Raw genomic sequence first — 20,825 nt, forward strand, 5'->3', positions numbered from 1 at the left:
GTAATTTTGAACTTAGTTTTATAAATAATATCTTCCTGAAAAGATCCAAGTGGAATCCCAAGAAACAGCACTTAACCTTGAAAAGTCTTATCCTTGCCTTAAGTGAAGGATTCTCTTTGGGAAACTCATGGAATATTGTTCTTTCCAATAAATCTAAATTCCTCCAGTCTGATGTCCCTAAGAATGAAAGATGTCTGTGGCATGAATAGTCTAAATAATTCCTATTAGGAGCCAATGTGTCATCAATTTTAAAACACACCATTATTTTGTATTACCAAAAGAACGAATAAAAATGTACTGCACTACAAAAACTGGAACCCCAAGAGATTACTACTTAACTGCTGGGGTGAACTATTTAGAGGCCAAAACTCCTGTGTGTTTCCATCATGACATTAGTCAGAGAGAAATCGAACCTTCTCTGAGAATTTGAAGTGCAAGATGGATACACGCAGGGGACTGAATTGCACTCTTAGTGGAGCCTAGAAAATCTCTCAAAGAAATCTGAGTGACCCCAAGTTGGTTGTGCCCCCAGATGCTGGCAGATACAAGTGTTTTCTTTCTTCCCTAGGCCAACAAGACTGATTTCTAAGCTGTTAAAATGAGAGAAATGTATGTCTTAGTCAAATAAGGTGATGACACTTCCCTGTTTCTCTGATCCACAAAGCCACATTTGAGCCCTCTGCAAAACCACTTGTCACTATTCAAATCCCACAGTAAGCAGTGTCCTCCTCCGAGCAGCAGTGCATTGTTCCTAGGAATACCTAAGAAATCCAGGCTTCCTATAAAAGGCACTACTCATCAAACCCTTAGGCTGAAAACATGTTCAAGTTTGGGGTCACATTTTCATGCAGGAAGTTCTGTCCTCACACAATCCAGTTATGATTTTGGCAGAAGATTTGAATCTATATTTCAGCAAAGAAAACATATAAATGGCTAGTGGCTAGTATATACATACAACAATGCCTAATTGGAAATTCAGATTCTAGGCATAGTGACCTGCCATTTCCACCCACTAAAATAGCTATGATTAAAAAGGCAGGCAGTGAGAAATCCCTATCAGGATATACAGAATTTGAACCCTCCCTCCTTGCGGGTAGGAATATAAAATGATGTGACTACTTTGGAATACAGTTTATTTTATTAACAGTTTGAACATTAAAAAACAAAAAGTCCTGTCCTCAAGAACTGGTCTTTGCAACTTACTCCTCATTGTGAGCTCATTCCAAAGTAACCATCAAGTTACCTACTGGATGGATACCCCCTCTGATTATTAAGGTGGCCAAACAGACCATGAAAGTGGCAGGAACAACAATGACTGGAATGTGACCATTAGCTTATCCGACTGATGGTGCAGGGGAAGGCGGCACCATGGCCAGAGACTCACCCTTCCAGCCCAGGCATGGTCCTGAGGAGGAAAGTTAGCCCCTGTGGATCCTTTCCACATGCAACTTAGTTCTTCTCTCCTGCACATTTATGAACTCCTTCAATAGATGTGTGCTCAGAGAATGAAAACTAATTTTAGACTCAGCCTAAGTGAAACTTAATTAGGAAAGTGACTCATTTATGAGTTTCATTGGTTTTCTTTTTAATCTTTTATTACCTTCTGATGTCAAATATTAGTGAAGTCGGAATGAAACTCTCTACTTTTCTGCCCAATAGAGAGGGATAATTGGGTTTGGCAACACATGCAGAGACATCACCAGTATTCAAAGGCTCCAATGTGGTTCAGGTACTAAAGTTTGTAAGTACAAGGTTCAGACACACCTCTATGTCTTATTCCTCCAAATTCTGTTTGAGAGGTGACTTCTTTCCTCTTACAGTTTCAAGTTTTGTGACCAGATGTTTTGGCCAAGAAAAAGTCTCTGGATGGCGTTCTTCCAGGGACCACATACGTACTAGTGAAATGCTCCACGTACTTGCTTGTGGGTAGGAATTGGCAAACTGGTGTCTCATGGCCCATTCCCCCACGAGTAATTGATGTTTCCTCTTTGCCTTTTTCAGTTGATTGCTTGGATCCGACCTGCTCCAGCCATGGGGTCTGTGTCAATGGAGAATGCCTCTGCAGCCCTGGCTGGGGCGGTCTGAACTGTGAGCTGGCCAGGGTCCAGTGCCCGGACCAGTGCAGTGGGCACGGCACTTATCTCCCCGACACGGGCCTCTGCAGCTGCGATCCCAACTGGATGGGTCCCGACTGCTCCGTCGGTAAGCCAAGAGGTTTTCTCCCCGATTTCTCCAACTCTCATGCGCTGTGTTCCCCCTGTCGGTCAAATGATGGGAATCTACGTTTCACACTCAGCTGGGGTTCCAGGGACTTCAGTGAGTTGCATTGCGCCTTTCTGATTCTCTTCTCAGTGGTGAAGCCTGTGATCTTGAGAAACAAACAAGCAAAACCCCACATAGGTTCTTGTGTCTCGTTGTTCCATCACCGCAAATGGATGAAGGGCCCGGGAGGGATGCTTCCATTTGCATTACAGGTTTTCTTGTGTACACTCCCTAAAGGTACCAGAAAACAAAACAGAACAATTCAGTCCCAGACAAACTGAATGGAATGTCCTATAAAACAGAAAAGAGGCTCCCTCGGGGTGCTGTGTGAACACGTTATAAAGCTCTGCAATACTCCAGTGACAGGAGAATAATGAAGTTGCGCTGTACACTTTATTTTCCTAAAATTAAGAGTATGTGTCTTACCTCCTAAGTGACCTTAAAATGGAACAGTTCAACAGTTCAAGCTGGTCTCAACCTTCCCGAAAATGGTTCCGTTCACACTGACAAGTGCCTATCCAAGCAAGCGATCATCATTCCGCCCCCTTCCTCTGGGTAGTGAGACAGCTGTCAGATTGCCATGGCAATCAGGAAGGGAATAGATGTGAGGCTTTGCCTACAATGGAGAAGAAATGAATATTTCATTCCAAAGAGAAAAAAAAGAAGAGTCAGTTAAAATGGGCTATTTTGGGATGTCTTCTCAGCCCACTCGACTCTGGCTTCAATCCTAATGCTGGTGGTCCAGGCCCGGCTGAGAGGAGGGAGGGGAACAGGGTGCCCTAGATCCCTGGCCCAACTGTGCCACCCACTTGCTGTGTGACTCGGCGTCACGGACCCCCTGGCGTGACGAGCCGCGCCGCCCCTGTAGTCTGGAGTAAGGATGAATGTCCTGCACGTGCTTGTCCTCGGGTGAGAGGTCTGAACGCCAGAGAGTGTTTATCTGTCTGTCTGTCTCCTCCTAACCACAAAAGACTTTGAGCTCCTTTGAGAAAGAGGCTGTGTAAATGCAGCGTGATTATAGCAGTCATCGCCAGCCACCAAGGGGCTGATCTGGATGATGGGGGGGTCTGTAGTCATCAAGGGGACAAAGCTACTGGGATCCCACTGGCCTTTGGTCTGTGGAGGGTAGCAAAGGGGAGGGGAAAATTCCAGTTGGCTAGGGAGCCAAGATCCACAGATCTTTTCAGGTAGCCACCTGAAAAAGCCAGACAGGATGGCCACTGTCTCACCTCCCACTGGGACGGTTGCAAGCTCTAGAATGGCCATTCTCAGCTCTGGTGAGCATGCAACCCTCCTGGAGGACTTATTCGAACAAATTTCTGAGCCCCACCCTGGAGTTTCTGATACAGGAGGTGCAACTGAGTCCCAAGAATTTGTTTTTCTAACAAGTTCCTGGGTGCCAATGAGGCTGCCATCCCACTTGAGGACACACTCTGAGAACCACTGCTCTACAAAATGCATAGCAATGAGTGACTCCCCAGATGACATAGCTGCGGGGCCGTGGGGCCCGGTCCAGGCACCCTGGCCACGTGCGAAGTCTGGCCTTCAGTGGAGGGTTTCGCCGGCTATGCTGTTGAGCTGTAATCATTGTTTTTCTTCCAGAAGTGTGCTCAGTAGACTGTGGCACTCACGGCGTCTGCATCGGGGGAGCCTGCCGCTGTGAAGAGGGCTGGACAGGCGCCGCTTGTGACCAGCGCGTGTGCCACCCCCGCTGCATTGAGCACGGGACCTGTAAAGATGGCAAATGTGAATGCCGAGAGGGCTGGAATGGTGAACACTGCACCATTGGTAGGCAAACGGCAGGCACCGAAACAGGCACATATTGCTTTATTTTCATAAATCGTAGATCTATAGTGATGGTCGTGCATTGCAACCGGCTGTTCCTTCAGGGACACGAGTGCTCTCCAACATTCCTGCTGCCTCTCCAAATCTCCCCAGGGGTGGGGGAAGGAAAAGCAAGGTCCCTGATTGGAAAAGGCTTTCTCTTTTTGCCAGGGTTCCAGATTGGGAGGAAAGGGACCAGACTGGATGAGAAAATCCATCTGAATCGCAGACTTGGATGGGGAGAAATGCACGTGCATGGGAAATTGTCAGAGCCTGGAGGTTTCAAGCACTCCAAAAGGACTGTGGTCTCCCCTGTTTGAGTCCACTTCTGGCTGGCTGAATCACTGAATTTCTCTTTGCTGGCAGCAATTGGTCTCACTTACCTTAGAGCAGGTAGATGCAGGCAGGACTCCTGAGGTCCCTGTGTCGCCAGGTATGGCCCACAGTGGGCTTGAGCATCCACTTACTCTCCCAAGACAAAACTTGTTCGGTCCCTGGGCTCCTGACCTTCCCCACTCCACCACCACCAATAAAGGTCTCCCTCTCTGGTCCATTCCCTTCTTGCTCAACCACCTCTCTCTACAAGCTTCTTGACCAATGACCTTTTTTAAAAGGTCATTCTCTTTGTTGAGAAGAGACAGTCCTCAAGTCCCTTCAGTCTTGTTTTTGTTTGCTTTTTGTCATTATTATGGTTTGGGGCTGGGCAGTACTGGATCAAGTGCCTCCAGTTAGCCCTTTAATTGAGGAGATGGTTTTCCACATCTCAGACAGCTGGGATTACCAAGTTGTCAACTAGAGCATCATTTTACCTCCAGTTTTTGCTTTTGTTGTTTAATTAAGTCCACTCTGGCATTGATTTCATGCCAGGCTAGCTAATCCACTTGCTTGCAAGGAAACTCTTAGAGAAGTTTCCAAACAATTTGCTGACTTGCCCCCACAAAGTTCCCTGTGATTCTAGCCATCAAGTTTGGGGTCCTGCCATTTAGCCCCACCCCACCCAAAAGCCCAGGTGCAGAGAGGCCACCTGGAGGGAGAGGGCTCAGGACCTAATCCAGGACTAACTCGTGAGAGCAGTCTCAGTTTCCCATGCTGTTCATTTGGGTGTTTGGCAATAAAGCAGACTCTGCATTAGAGTCCCCCACTTTCATGAATTGGGCACCTGAGGGGCAGCACGCCAATCCAGGCTATGATGCAGCACTGGGACCCTGCCGGGACAGTCTGTTGGCAGTGAACTGTTTTTGCAATCTCTCAATGATGCTCCAGATCCTGCTCCCCCTGCAGCCACTTTCATTTTCATTTCCCTGCAGAGGCTGGGGGATAATTCAGAAGACTCAAGGGAGGGATGTGTGCAGCCCACTACCAGGACAGCTTAAAGGGCTTCCCAATAGCTTACAGTCTTCAGGGGTGCCCTCCTTGGTGTACTTTTGCATGCTTGGTATGATTTAAATGTAGACATTCCCCATCCCCATATCTCCATTGCTTTTGGTCTATCCCCCTCCATAAGAGGATTTTTGCCAACTCACCACCTTTAGAAAACCTGCATTCGCTGCCTTCGTACAAGCCAGGCTCTCTTCCCTGTGTTCTACACTTCCCACATCTACCGAGGGTTTAGCGCCTCACATTGAGGCCACCTCGCCCTCTCCTACCTCCAGCCCATCTTTGCTCTGGGAATAGCTCACAGGAGGGCAACCCAGATGGACTGGAGCAGAGGGTGGGATAACTAAGGCCTGCTGCCTGCTTTTCTGTGGCTTAGATGCTAAGGATAGTTGTTGCATTGCTCAAGAATGGAAATGATCAAAATAAATATATCTCCTGACACATGGCAATGATATGAAATTCAAATGTCAGTGTCCAGGAAACAAAGTGTGAGTGGGGGGACACCACACCCATGTGTGGGGGACTTGGCTGCTTCCACGCTGCCTCTGGGCTTTCAGGGACTGGACAGATACTTGATGGCTCATGAAGACAGTGGTTATCTGGCCCTTTACAGAAAGAAATGGGCTGACATTCAAATTAGAGAATTGCACAAGTCTTGATAGAGGGGAGAAAGAGGAGGAAGAGAGGCAGGTCTGCATTCCTATCATTAAAAATAAAAAAGACCCAGTTATGCCTTGGAGCATAGCATATCAGGAGCCAAGAGAAAGGGAGAGACAGTTCAGACATGGAGATTCCATTCCAGGAGTGGAATGGATTGAAGACACTGGCTGCAGTGAAGTGTCTCTCGAGCCTTTGAAAATGAGACGGGAAGATGCAACTGTAGTCTCAGTAGAAAATAGAGCGGATGTGGCCAGCAGGAGAACAGAGGAGGTGTTGCAATCCAGTGAGCCCTTTGGGTGAGATGAATTGGAAATAGGTGTTTCTGCTACTTGAAATGTCTGGTTCAAGTTTCACCAAGTGTGTTCTTGAGAGACATAGAAAGTACAAATTTATATGCCAAGTACAGCTCCCCAAATGAAGAGTGATGTTGCCAGAAAGTCTCTGTTTCAGAACTGTGATCTCTCGTGACTTTAAGAGTTCTCGCTCTGTAAGTTATAAAGATCTTTATACACCAATGTCTTGTCTTGTGAGACATTCGTGCACTGTGGTTCTGTTAGTGGCTTCGATGCTGTCTTCTCAGTTATGTTGACTGGGTTTTGCTCCAAGAAACCTAAGCATACCTTAGCTGGTGAGATTTGCTATTCAAAATCTAAAGGCATTCGTATGCGCATAATTGCTTCTTTTGCTTTTCAACCTCTGGCCCCAGAGCTGTTTCGTGGAGTTTTAGTCTTTTATTTCGAGCAGACACTCCTGTCAATTCATTTTAAGTAAATGCCACAATTTACAAGACCAGAGCCAGTCCTCCTCCTCAGGGACAATGACAGAAAGAAAAGAGACCCTGGTCCTTCCTAAGCAGAGCCTCCAATGTCCTATTTTGAAAATAGAAAACAAGTAAGAATGAAGTGGTGCCAGTCTAATAGACGATGCGTTGGGAGATTTGGGGTAAGACAGAGTGGTTAGGGTTAGGGGCCTTGGGTCATCAGCAGCCGATTTTCTAAATGTCATCGTGAGGCAATTTTCTTAGGGTGATTGCAGAGAGTCAACGGAACATTTTGCGTCTGCACTTGTGCGTCCCATTTGTTGCTGAAGGAGGGGCAAGTAGACAGGCGGGGGAGAAAGGGCTGAGGATAAACCCAATTAAGGAGACTCACCCAGATCTTTCTATGTTTGATCAAATGTACTTCTGCAATTCTTCAAACTTTTTTTCTATTTGAAAATGTAGTGCTTATTTTTGCTAAAGATTTAAATATAAGTTATAGCATCTCACTGCTAACTGCTTATAGCTGATTTATCGGTAGACAGATCTTACCAAGAAGTGATTCTTATTTATAGGAAGTGATTCTCTTTGTAGGAAGTTAAATACAAAGTGTGGCTAACATCTATAGAATTGCACAGAGGAGACATATACTTTGAATCCAAGTCGATGACAATTCATGTATATCTTTGGAATATATTGGTATTATTTGGATAGGCTACAGTTTATGCTTATGAATAAATCAGAAGGCACTATAAAAATAGTTTTTTATTCCTAAACACAGTCCTAAAATGGGTTGTTGTTCCTTTCACCCGCCAACACCACCACCATCTCTAGTTACCTTCAAAAGGCCATGTAGAGCCTATATACCGGAGCATACATAGACCCTAGAAGAGGTCATAAATCACCATGAATGCTAGTAAACTCAGATAAGCAGCCCTTCCATTATAAAGAAATGGAGTAGCTGTTAGTATGTGTTGCTAGCAGAACAACTGGACAAATTACAGCAAGAGGCTGACGCCTGTGTCATCAGAGAATGCAAGGAAGAAAGCTAAATGCTAATAGAGAATTGTTGCTATTATCTCCTAAAGGTGGGCTGTCCACACATCTGTTCTGAACAATACAAACTAACACACCCACAGAATAAATCCACCAAAGCCAGGTGTAGATCCTAAGTGAATGCTTTGATATCTGGCTAGTGAGCAATGTCTGTGATGTTATTCCAATTTGTTTATTTTGGCTATGTGGCCCTGCCCCCCAACTACATTAGAGAGCGAGGCCGCCATTCCCAGGACTGGGAGGGGGGCTGAGTGGCCTGCGTGTGTGCCACAAGTCAGGACCGTTTTCTTTTCACGCTCTGTCACTGGGACCCTTCTATTTTTCCTCTTTAATTGGTTGGGGAAAGAAATAGGTCCTGGCCATGTTAATAAGGAAAATGAATCTTTACCCAAGGTGAAACCAGCCATGTGACAGTCTGATGTGCTGATTAAGTGATTGTCATCAGAAGTAGACAGGGTCACAGTCCAGGAGGGAGAGAGCTTCAGAACTACAGGGAAAGGCTTAGGAAGAATAGAGCAGGGGATGATCCAACCTTGACTGAGTACGGCTGCTTCTGCGTCTCGTTCCGGTTCTCTTTCTAAGTCATGGGAACCTCACTCTGCAGTGAGATCTAGTTGAGAGGCAATTAGTGCCGTGGAGGCTTCCTTCTGCCAGGTGTGTAGATGTGGCTAATTTTCAGATTGGTTCATTGACCTATTCCTCCGAGGGCTCTTCTAGGAACCTATTCTAGGTGCTCCATCTTCGGGAGAGTGAAAACCTGAATCAGTGGTCTTTCAGTCTGTAAAATTATGGACAAACTTTAGGCTGAGCACAAAAGACATTCCACAGCTGATTCATTTCCCCACAGATTGCCCAAAAATGTGAATCTTCTCATTGATGATCAGGAATCACCATGTGCCCAGAAATTCCCTTGGCGTCTGGGTCAGGCAGGCTGCCTGGGGTTTCCTACCCAAACCCAGAACGGGGACCAACATGCAGTAAGATTCTCATCACTGGATGTGTTTCCTCTCCTGGTCTAGATCTTGACACATCAGTGGGAAGGCAGGTGCGATAACTTATGGCTCAAATATTCTCTACTTGTAAAGGGAACTATTTTCTGTATTTTTTCCTATGTGAGTTTGTAATTCTTGCCCTTGGAAAGAGCTGAAGGGAAGGGGCAGTGACTTGGTATTTTCCTAGTGTTTCAAAGGAACACCACTGATGTGCTAGCTAGTAGCCCACAGACACAGGGCCAACAAGTAAATAGCTTGATGTGAAGTATTGCTGCTGACTTCACAAGAGCAAAGAACTAAAATCAGTTTGAACTCTTGGAACAGAAACACATGGGTGAGAATTAGCATGAAGGAGAGATGAGAATCAAAAGCAAGAAAAGCATGTAAGAATAAGAGGTATTGAAAATCTGGGGTGTACTGCCCTAGTGTCTCATGTACATGCATGTGTATGTATGTGTGTATGTATGCATACGTGTATGTATATATAGAGGTGTGTGTGTGTGTGTATAGTATGGAGTGAGTGTCCTGTCCCTTCAACATTTACAGAAAATCAGCCTCTTCTCCAAGTCTTCAGGTTCAGATCCCACTCTTTGCACTAGGCTTGATATTTGTGATGCTTTGATATTTGTGATGGGCGTATTCTCTCTGATACATTGTGGTGTCCTGAAGTAATGGCTTGGTAGAGGAGGAGGGGGCAGTACTGTGTTCCTGGCTCCATTCTGATGCAAACATTCTGGGCGCCCTTGGGAAAGTCACCAGCATTCCTGGCCTCAGTATCTTCTTGTGGCACATGAGGAGATTGGACCATGTAATCTCTGTCGAGAGTGTCGTCCTCAAACATGAGATGCTTTTTTTTTTTTTGGTGTACAAATGTGTACACAAATAAAGAGGAGGAAGAGAGAGAGAGAGAGAAAGAGAGAGAGAGAGTGGTTATGTAGTGCTTTTAAATATAAGTGTGAGAGCAAACTATAACTAGCTCATCAAACTTATGATGATACTGGTATTACTGCTTAGGGATGTGGTGCCAGTGGGTAGCAATGTTAGGCCTGAGTAAATTTAAAGAAAAATATTGAGTAAATAACTGCAGATATTGCAAATATCCTGAATGCAATATGTGATTGAATTTAGAACACACTTGGATGAGATGATCTCTAAGGACCTGTCCATCTACAGAATTTTATTACTTTCCATGCAGTCACAGGAATGGGCTGCTGTGGCACTGAGGTGCTCTCTGTCCTGCAAGGGGCAGGGAAGCTCTGCAGGCAGGCTGCCATCCTCTGTACCCACATCCAAGGGATCGACACAGCAAGTGTGGGCTCTGCTGATATTGCAGTGTGGAATGATGCTTTTTTTGTTTGTTAGTTTCTCTGCCTGTTTCAGCTCCAGTTTATAACTGGTTTATGTAGGGAATCTTTTTGCACATTGAAAAAGTTCTTTGTACAATTGAATAATCAGACTGTACCCATTTCTACTCATGTGTGTTAATTAAGAGGTGGCATTAAATTAGAGGTTCATCTATCTCTATATTTCACTTGAATTCAGGGCAATGCAGGCATGACAGTGACATGCTTCAGACACAGGTTTTTGGTTCAGTCTACCTGAGATGAAATTCTAGCAGGTTTTCTCACCACTACATGCTTCCATTTCTTTGTCTGTAGAATACTACCCACCTCATTGGGTTATGTGTATAAAGAAGGTACTTGGCACAGAATCTGCCTTAAAATCAGAGCCAAATAAATATGAGCTAATGCCCTCCTCACCATCTTCCTCCCCTTACCCCCCACTGCCAGCATTCTCGGGTGCCAGTGTAAGATCAATTAAAGAGCAAGGGAGGGCTATCAAAATAAACTTCTCATTAAGACATTTCTCTACCTTCCACCTCCCTTTTCACACATCTGTCTCCCATCCATCAAGCAGTTAGTTGCATGTCAAAAATACACCCACTCACTACCCAGCCCTGAACAAAGGTTGATTCTGTAAGATGCTGGCATCTGGAACTTACCGGGAAACAAACTGCCTCTCTTCCCTGGAACCAAGCCTGTTTATTTTACCAAACAACCCAATTGTACATGAAATCAAATACCCAACTATCCTCATGTTAATCGAGACTTATTGTAAAATTGGAGTTTGCTGCTTTCAACCAAGGTTTCTCAAACTTAGCCCTCAGACATATTCTGGGAGAGTGAAGAGACCTGTGAGAATTTGATTTTAATTCAGGGTTTCATCTTTATGGAAAAAGAATTCCTTTGAAGTATTAGCTTGGGATTCTCATTGAATAGAATCAAGTTTCTGTTGCTCTCAGGCAGTGTTTCTCAAATGAGGGGCCACAGCCTTATCCTTATGGAGTTCAGACCAGATGGCTGCTAAAGTGGCATTTGTCACAGTTGCAGGTGCTGCGGGGTCCGTGCCTCTTAGAACACCTTGTCCTGGTCTGTCCTTTCCTTATTCCTCCTCCCTGGTAACTCTGGAGTTCAAGTTTATGTTTGAACTTGCTCTCTGCATCCAGGAATGAGCCAGGACTCTCACCATTAACCAGGCTGAGTAGCAAGTGTGTCTTTAGGAGAATCAGACTTCCCAGACTGCTCAACTTCAGGGTCACCCTAAGGCCTCTCTCACTTGCAGTGACTTTTTACTCCCTGAAGCATGACCCACAGGTAACATCTGGGGACTTGTTGCCATACCTTGATTCATCTGGTCTACACAGGTAGACCAGATGGTCATGAAGAAACAGATTTTGCATTTCCTCCCAAGCTGCCTGCTAATGGGGTTCAATCTTCGACCAGGCCGCTTTCATCCATGGCATTCTATATCACAAGGTCTTTTTAGAGGTGTGCCTTTATTTCCTTTGGAAAACAGGGGGTGCCATCCATCAGTTTGAAATCCCACCCACCCAAGTCAGAACCCCCCTCAGCCTTTCATGCATCTTCTCTAAATCATTATAATTAGAGCTGCAAAGGGCCACCATACCCTTGACCATCTCTGAGCTTTTTTCCCTTCGTGAGTAATAAAAAGGGAAAGTGTACAGAATAGCAGCTAGGAGATTTAAAGTATTTCAGCATAAACATTCTCAGGATAATTAGAATGGATTAAATTACAAGAGAAAATGTGTTTCGTTAATCTCTCCTCTAATTAAAAAAATATCCTTCGTTTTAAGTAAAGTGTTGGTTTTTAAAAACATATCTTCACTGTAGTCAATAAGGGGGGCGGGGGGAAGGAAACCTGTCTGTTCCACTGCGGTAGGACACAGCAAGGTAATTGAAAGCTATCAGCCGGTGGTTACTTTGATCTTTAAGATCTTAATGGAGCCTGCTCAGTCTTTTCCCATAGCTTGCGCCGTGGGGTTCTCAACCACAGCGTGGTCCATGATCCATGGACTGTCACTCTCTTCCCACATGGTTGAAGATGGGGTAGCTCCTCTCAGTCAACAAGTGTCAAGTGAGCAGATGAATTCAGCTGACGTTAGATACTTTGGCCAGGGAGCTGGGCTAATGGGGCAGGAGGTGACAGGAGTTCATAAATAGAACAGAGACAGAGATTAGTCCTTCCAGTTCTGCGCCAAGACTCTGGGAACTCACTACGTCCAGAACCTCATAAGCCTGTCTCCTAGAGAAGGAATCCTTCATGTTACCTTTCCAGTGTCACGGTTCATCCAGCCATACAGCTGTCCACTCTCACCCTAAACACTACTAGATGTTTCTAGAGAAACGAGTCTCCCGTTTTCACCTTTAGCCCATTCAGACTCCAAATTTGGTCCCCTCATTGAAGACTGCTGCCTGCAAATTTCAGTTAAGGGGAACCCTACTCTTTCCCAGCTGCTGGGGTGCAAACCAGATAGATGGTCCCCAGTGCCAGCCGGCACCCTCAGTGCCCGCTCCCCTGATAAACTGGCACGTCTTCACAGTGAGGGAGAGGGTGCTGTTCTTCCCACCCTGGGGACCTTCTCAGTTGCTTTCACTTTCCTCTGCAAAAAGTCCTTTCTTTTCTCTCTCTTAAATATTAAGGCTTTTTCCCAGGGCTGGGATGTAGGACAGACACCACCGGGTCCCCCCTGTTTCCTCACCCTCAAGCACCTTCCCTAGACCCACTGGTGACAGGGAGCCTCACAAGTTTTTTAAACACAGCCAGACTCTGGATTCCCAGTGTGAACTCGGTTAAGACCCCTTTGTTTTCACGGCCAGCTCTTTTAGAAAAGCCCATTCCTCTTCATTTAGGCTAAGGGTCGCTTCAATTTTCAGCCAGCTCAAATGCAAAGAAAAGAGCCCCTCTCACCTCCCACCCTCATAATAATTGTGTCCCAGGAAGAGTGGAGAGAACCCATCCCACATCCCCTGGACTACAGGTTTCCAGCCCTTTCTGGCATGACTGGCTGGGGCTGCTGGTTCCAGGCATGTGTGACACCCATTGTGAGCAACCCAAACTATACATCCCACAAAGGACACCCAGCTAGACCCCAGAGAGAGGCAGGGTTAAACCAGGTTGTAGAGACAGGAAGTCCCACATAACTGCTGTCCAGGATGATTAAAAATCACCAAGAATCTCAGGTCACGAGTTCCAAGTTTAACCGCAGTAGCCCCTGGTTGAATTAGTGATGAAATTGGTTAGGAGTTTGGCCCCAAAGGGTCGTCTGTCTAAAGCTGTCAGTAGAGTGATGGGCTCAGATAAGTGTGAATTGCATTTCTTTATTTTTTAAATTATGCTTTAACTTCAAGAGAGACTGCCCAACAGCTCTGTCTAGTTGTCTAGAAACAAGGCCAGGGGGTGGAGGCCCCCAAAGATGACAAAATAACCACCTCACCAGCACAGAGGAAGCATCTGTACCTGATTTCATTCCAACAAGTCAGCAAGCTGCCTCTCACCAGCAGCTACTGCATTTGCGTCTGAAACACACTCCTACTACTGACTCCAAACTCTGCAAACCAGTACCTTCTGCTTTGCAGAGAGCATCCTGGGCAGGGAGAGGGTTCTCCACATTTAGCGTGGAAACCCCAGGATGCCCATGTCACTGATGATAGCAATTCCTGTGAAAAGGGAGCAAGACTTAAGATATTAGAGGAACTAATATGAAAAACCCACATTTTCCTATAAATCCAGGGAATGCAGGCAAGTCAACTTGGGTCCCTTAAGCAGGTTGCTATCAAACTCTCACCATACTTTAAATATGAACTGATTTAACTTTTTGTTTCCATTTAATGGGGCCAATGAAGATCTGTATCCACTTAGTTAACAGATCTGCTCTCTGGGGCCTGTTACAGAAAATGTTAGATCACAGAGCAGAAAACATAACACCCACTCCAGAGTCTCAGTAGATGTTTGTAAAATGTAATATCTTCCCTCTTTGCTAACTATTAACCAGTTGTTGGCAGTTATCAGCACCTGACTGTTGTAATTATTATACATTCATAGGGTGGGGCTATGTGGGGAAACAGAAGAGGCATGGGGTGCATGAGCTCTGGAAGCCCACAGGCCCAGCTTCAAATCCAGCCTCCATCAATTGCGCTTATGCGACCTCTGGCAAATCACTTACCATCACTCTCCCCATTGTCCCATCTGTAAATTGGGATTAGTAATGCCTACGTCCTATTGTTATGAGGACTTCACCTACACTAAAGCACTATGCTTGACAATCCATTAATGTTACTTTTAAAACCCTTAATGCCATAGATTCCTGCCCTGGCTGTCATTTCCCGAATGGTGCTTTGGGGGTGAGCAGTTAAGAAAGCGGAGTAAATGGTGCACAAAAAGAAGAGGCTGGATTAACCTAGTTGCCAGGTCCTCCTTCTATTTCACTCTTTCAGAACAGCTCCTTGGGCCCCCTGGATTCCATTTCCTTAAGGAGGGACAATTCAGGCAGAGAGGGCAAGGCAGGGAGAGATAGATAAATGCCCCTTTCAGGATGGAGCTGCCATTTGCAGGCCCACAGGTGTATAAACATTAATAAGGCTGGGGGCCTCCCTGGTGGCACAAGGGGTTAAGCACAGCACTATGAAGCTATCCGCAGCCTCTGCAGCAGAAGTTCGATCCCCAGCCAGCCAGGGAGCAATCCACATGGCACGGCAGACCTCTCCTGTCTAGCCCGCTGCTCCCCTCTGCGGTGTGTTTCAGTCAGTCTGCCTGTTCTGTTCCCCACTCTGTCTCTGGTGAATCCTCTCATCCCCTGCACCTCTGGCCTGTACCCCAGCTCTTGTATGCATAAATAAATCTTAAAAAAAAAAATAAGACCAGACCATCCCAGCCGAGGCTTGGATCCACGCCTGTCCTGTCTGATTCCAGCTGAGCAGTCACAACTAGATCCATTTATCCATCCATTCTTTCATCCATGTAACCTTTTTCAAGCACCTAATGGGGAAGGGACAGCAGAAGCTCCCTCTGTGAGAGTCCCAGAGTGGACTTTTTGTCCGGGGCTGGTGACTATAATTGTTCTTCCTGCCCACTTGAGATTGCTGTTTTCTAACTCAAGGCACCCTTCCTGGCATTTCTGCCATGAATTTTTGGTTTATTTTACAACATTCTCCCTTACTCACAGCTTCCCAAGGAGATCAATGTAAGGATGGAAGCCTTCCACTTGAAGTGGTAGTTTCGATTCATTTGTAACACAATGTAATTACATAAAAGAAAGCAGTCGGGGTATCAAACTGTGTGGATACACACAAATGACTCCCTCATAAGTGTTAATATTTCCAACAAGGGAAGAAATTTAGTTAAATCAAGTGAAGATGGAAACTCATTAAAATTTGATTTTCCCTCCTATCCTTTTTTATCTTTTAATCCTCTGTATATGGCAAAACTTGTTCTGTTAAATAACACTCATTAATTAAATCTCATCTTCTCTTAGCTATATCTATATTTTTATTTATTATGAAAACTTCAGATGCTTATAATCTAATTTAGTTGGATTATTGCTTGGACAGCGCTAAGTAAGAAAACCTTCAGGTTTTAAGGTGGAATTACTGGCAAGGGGCTGGGGAAGTAAAAGAAATCAAGTTCTCTTCTCTCCCTCCAGCAGGAGGTGGTTGGGCAGGCCTTTCCTCTGCTAGGGGAGGTGGCCTACATTTGGATAATGAGGGCACTGTGTTTCCGTGTCTTTGTTGTCCATGGGAAGGCGAGGAGGGCAGAGTGTATAGAAAGAGTTGTAGAGTCAAGTACCCAAGTGGATGAAGTAAGGAAATGTGAATGCCTCTAGCAGGAGACAGTAGACAGTGGTAATAGGCTGGAAGGTGAATATCCTTTTCTGTGGAGGGCAGGCTTGACCCACCTCCTGCTGTACATTGCCATGTACACTGGGAAGCCAGTTCTATCACATTTTCCAATTTTTCAATAAATGCCAGGTATTGGGAGTATTATGGCATTTTCCCAATTTTCAAGAATTGGCAAGCAATTCAAAATTTGTTAAAAGGTGGCATAAACCATTCAGACAAGACCAGGGACACAACGGATCTCCCATCTGTGTCCACTGACACTTCCAGTACAAGATTAGTGATGAACTAGGGAACATCCTTTGCCTGAATGAGACTGGGGTTGCTTTGGCTTCTTGGCTTTGATGTCCAACTCTCCTGGTGCCTGGTTTATGCTGGTGGGAGTCTCATTTCCATGATACAATGGCGATACTTTGCACTTGCATGGTGAATTTTCTCCAAGGAGCTCAAAAGTCTTTGTGTTGCCTCAGCCAACCTCACCATAAGCCTGGGAGGCAGGCAGGTAGCTGTGGCCCCCAAACACACAATGAGCAGCAACAGAAAGCATTTTATACAGGGAAGCTAGGTTGACTGGTGGGTTTGAATCCATGGTCTACACAATTGGCAAGCATGGCATTCATGGAGCATGGGTAGGGTTTCCCATGACTGCCTCCTCTGCTGCCCTTTCTGGCTTATCTTCCTTCCATCTGCTCCATTTGACAGCTAAACCCCAGACCTCAACAATTAATAGAAGCAAACCGAGCCAGGAACTAATTCCTGTCGTGCGTGTGAGTGTGTACACGTCTATGTGTGCATGCGTGTGTGTGCGCCCATATGACTTCTCGGCAGGTGCAGCACGGCATATCCGCACCCATCACCACATGTCTCCACCTCGGTCATTGGTCTGATGTCATGTTCTGAAATGCTGCTTTTGCAAATGAATTCAATTCAGAAACACAGACTCTGGATTTGTGCATTTTTCTAACAGGGCCTAATAATTCCTGCTGTTTGGGGTCCCTTTGTCAACCCTTTTCTTCCCTAGACTGATAGGATTCCACCTGTGAAGGAGAAGTCTTTCCCTTACAGAGCTGGCATGCCTGCCTTCTCCCTGACCACAGGGGTAAACAGGAGTGGCCTCTTACAACAGGGCTGAGGGCTGAAGCAGTGCAGTGAAGGGCCAGGAGCAAAGGTCTTCTCTGAGGAGTGTTGGATACAACACCCAAGTGTATCACCAGGACCCACAGGGACCAGAGCTTTGCCAAGGTCATCATTTTCCCCTATGACTGGGTTCGAGGGCGTGGCTGCACCATCTCCCTGCCCTGCCCCTTCTCCTCTGCTTCATGGGCATATGTTCTCTCTATCCTGCTCTACTCAGGGGAATTCCTTGGGCTTTTCAGGCATGACCAAGAGAGAAGACTCCAATACAGCAGTGTAAACCTGTTGATCTTTTTCCCAGGACAGCAGAATACAAGTATCCTGTATTTTCTAAATTGTCTTGCTCTTCCTTCCAAATTGTCTCAGATCAGGCTACTGATTCCTGGGAACAGTTCCCAGCATGATACTCAACTACGATCATTCACATTCTCTGCATGCAAGCATGCCATAAACATCCCTTGGAAGCAGATGCAAAACCAGAGAAACACCTGGCCATTTTAAGTGCATGTGTGGGGGAGTCAAGTAGACTTACTGACATGGGAACCACAAGGGTCGTCATGCCCTCCAGCTTCCCTCCTGAGCCCACAAATTAAGAAACTTTCCTTAGGGTCAGAGGAAACTGCCTTTCCCAGGGAGGAAAACTTAAAGACCCCACAGAACACACTGGAAATCCCTCCTTGATCTAGTCAGAACTGCAATGCTTTGAGCATCCAGAATCCACCATAATGTTTTTTGCTCCTCCCAGTAGGACAAAATCAATACTGAATGTTTGTAAATTTAAAGAGTAATTTCTTTATATCCCCAACTATATAGAGAAATGCATACCTGAGTAGATAAAGAAATGACTTTTTTGCTGCCTTGGGAGAAATCGACTTGTTCTTTCCATTTGGCCGTTCAGAATGGAGGCTTGCAAAGGTCAGCCAAAGCTTCACTTTATCTTCATTCATCGTGCCTCTCAAAGTACCATACAGATAAATCACAATTGGTCTTTTTCACACACATAGAACAAGCACACATCCAACTCAAAGGACTCAATGTTAGGGACGTTTCTGTCATCTTAGCCTCGGGGTAACAATCTAGAAATTCAAGAGTCAGGGAAGCACAGTCAGGGAGCCGGAAGTGTCCTGCTGTTTGCTCTGTGGATGGCAGTGCAGGTGACCCTCTCGGGGCGAGTCTCCCAGCGTGTTTGAGCCCACCTGCAGCACCCTTCCATACTTCTTAGCTCTCAACCCAAACTGCAACTCAGGGCCACTCGAACAGCTCAGCAGGGAGCTGAGCCACTCTGCCCTGTTCAGGTTCCAGCAGCCAGGTGGAGTTCAAGGATGAGTTAAGTACTTGGCTGGATCTGCAGGTCACTTGACAATTGAGTCTCGCTGATGCCAGTGTCCTGGGGTGACTTTACCGGGACATTAGTGGTTAGCAGTGTAACTTGAAAACACTTTCTGAGCAGTAAAAGCAAATGGTGGCAGTGTTATCAAACCATGTCTATTAGGAGACATTAAAATGTTACTGATACTGATGGCAGCGAGATAAAAAGCCACAGCAAGCCAAGACTTTGAAGGGAGGGAGGCAGATGCCCTGAAAAAGTTATGAGACTGACACTAAAAGTAGTTGGAGCCGAGCAGGGAATTGCATCCAAAGCCAGAAATGCGGGCTGCTGAGGTGCTTCCTTTTATTTGTTCTTCTTCCCAGCCTGTGGCTTTCCCCCTTGCTGTCTAAGCCCTGCCAATACCTCCCAAGAAAGGGAGCTCTGCAGGGCCCATTCCTTTGGTTCAGTCAAGCCTGGCACCCAACAGCAAATCATACTCCCCCAAAAGATCCTAAATGACCCCCTGCATGGCTTCCAGTTGTCCTGGAAACTGGCTAATTTGCGATTCCCTGGGCATGCCTCTCGATTTATTCAGGAGAGAAAAGTGGACCCACACCATGTCCAAGAAGAGCTGGGAAAGAAGTAGAAGCCACCCTGAGTTAGCATCAAAAATGTTGTTTCTTAGCTACCCAAATAGCCCATTTGTTAGAAATCAAGAGCTGGATTCCAAGACAAATAGCAAAGGAAATCCTCAAGTACATAAAGGCTTTCTCCTGAGTTGGGTAGCAGGAAGTTTGAACAGGAAATGGGCTGGTCCATAATCTAGGGCATGGAGTCTACATGGGGCCAGTATTAACACCCCCCTCAAAGTGAGTGAAAAATAGTTCCTGGAGGGGGGCGGTGCAAAAAATCTTGCTGTTTTTGTGTGTAAAGCACAGGTATATAGGCAATAAATATGGGGTAGCTCTGTGGCGTTAAGATTTCACGATGGAGAGAGGAATTAGGAGGAAAAGGTTCTTGTAAGAGACAATGTCCACAAAAAAAGTTGAGGTATAGTGACCAGGTAGAACAGATTGATTTCTTTCTAGAACTTCAATGGAAGTAGCTTCCAGTGTCTTCACTGAAGACACACTGTTGCTTAGGAAACTTTCTGCCCACCCTGTTTCCCCCCTTTATCACCTGCCTGCTGGCTGAGGCGTACCCCAAATCACTTTGAACTGAAATAGCCAGACAGGACTGGTAATTGATTTTGTATGTGTTTTGAACTCACGGATTGATTGAGTTCCTTTTCAGATAATAGCAGCTAACGGTTATTGAGTACCCACCACAAAACTTGCCAAACCCAGTGCTTCCTTCTTAACCTGGCTTCTCTCATGCAGCCCCCATCAGTGTCGGGAGGTCAGTATTCCCTTCATCAGTGTGCAGGTGAGGACAGTGGCTCCAAGAGCTTAAGCAGTTGGTGCGTCTTGACCATCAGCATTAGGGGAGGTGAGCTCTAAATTCAGGTTTCCCTGACAGACCAGGTGTAACCACGACCTACTTTCATCTCCTGCAGTAAGCCCAGGTGGTTGCAGCAAGAGGGTTATTACAGAGGCCAGCAATGAGATCAAGAGTATGTGGGCACTCGGGAGCCACCCCACACCTATTGGTAAATCCCCCCTCCTCCCCACACCCCCCGGACTCCTTCAATAGTGGAAGAAGTCCCCACGCAGCGGGGTTCTCAGCTTTTCCAGCACCCCCAGGGACCAAAGACAGCACCATGTCATCTGAGCTTCCGAAAGTGACTCTTTGCACCTTGGCATAGGCATAATTGGCCAACTTCCCTAAATTTAAGTTGACTTGCTATCAGAGTTCACATTTCCACCAACTTTTCATTAAATTAATTATTCAAAACAACTCAGAGTTAGCGTTCTCACAGCAACTGTAACTCTGCCATGACTATATTAAGGCGTAAATTGAACAGCATGTTTTGCAATAAAGTTAATTTTATATTCACCAGAGAACTGAGTTATAGTTGCTGTGGGAACCATCATTTCGAATCTCTTGACTTTGGTGCATTTAAATTCTCAACCACGGCGTGCACACGGTAGCATATTTTGCATGGGTGCTGAATGCACTTCACACCACGGCCTGGCTCCCCTGAACTTGGGAGTCCTGTCAAACACAGGCATAGCAGCCTTCTCGTCTTCCCAGCCTCCTTACTTATCCTGGCACCTATGACACTTTACAGAAAAATAGCCAAGAAACCAAAATGAGTCCCA

General features: G+C 45.8%; 1 protein-coding gene across 7 annotated transcripts in view; it reads left to right on the plus strand.

Annotated features, from left to right (window-relative positions):
- Positions 1–20,825, plus strand: part of TENM2 (teneurin transmembrane protein 2) — a 3,493,894-nt gene that overhangs the window by 3,367,201 nt on the left and 105,868 nt on the right. For 6 of the 7 annotated variants that reach the window (XM_054691585.1, XM_054691584.1, XM_054691586.1 and 3 more), the window contains 2 exons: positions 2,002–2,202; positions 3,865–4,077. In XM_054691585.1, coding sequence (XP_054547560.1) covers positions 2,002–2,202; positions 3,865–4,077 — 414 coding nt within the window. The remainder of the gene's footprint in view (positions 1–2,001; positions 2,203–3,864; positions 4,078–20,825) is intronic. The other variant, XM_054691588.1, reaches the window with a different exon arrangement.

Source organism: Talpa occidentalis, unplaced genomic scaffold (assembly GCF_014898055.3).
Source record: "Talpa occidentalis isolate TD23 unplaced genomic scaffold, MPIMG_talOcc4v2.1 talOcc4.9, whole genome shotgun sequence".
NCBI classification, from domain to species: domain Eukaryota; kingdom Metazoa; phylum Chordata; class Mammalia; order Eulipotyphla; family Talpidae; genus Talpa; species Talpa occidentalis.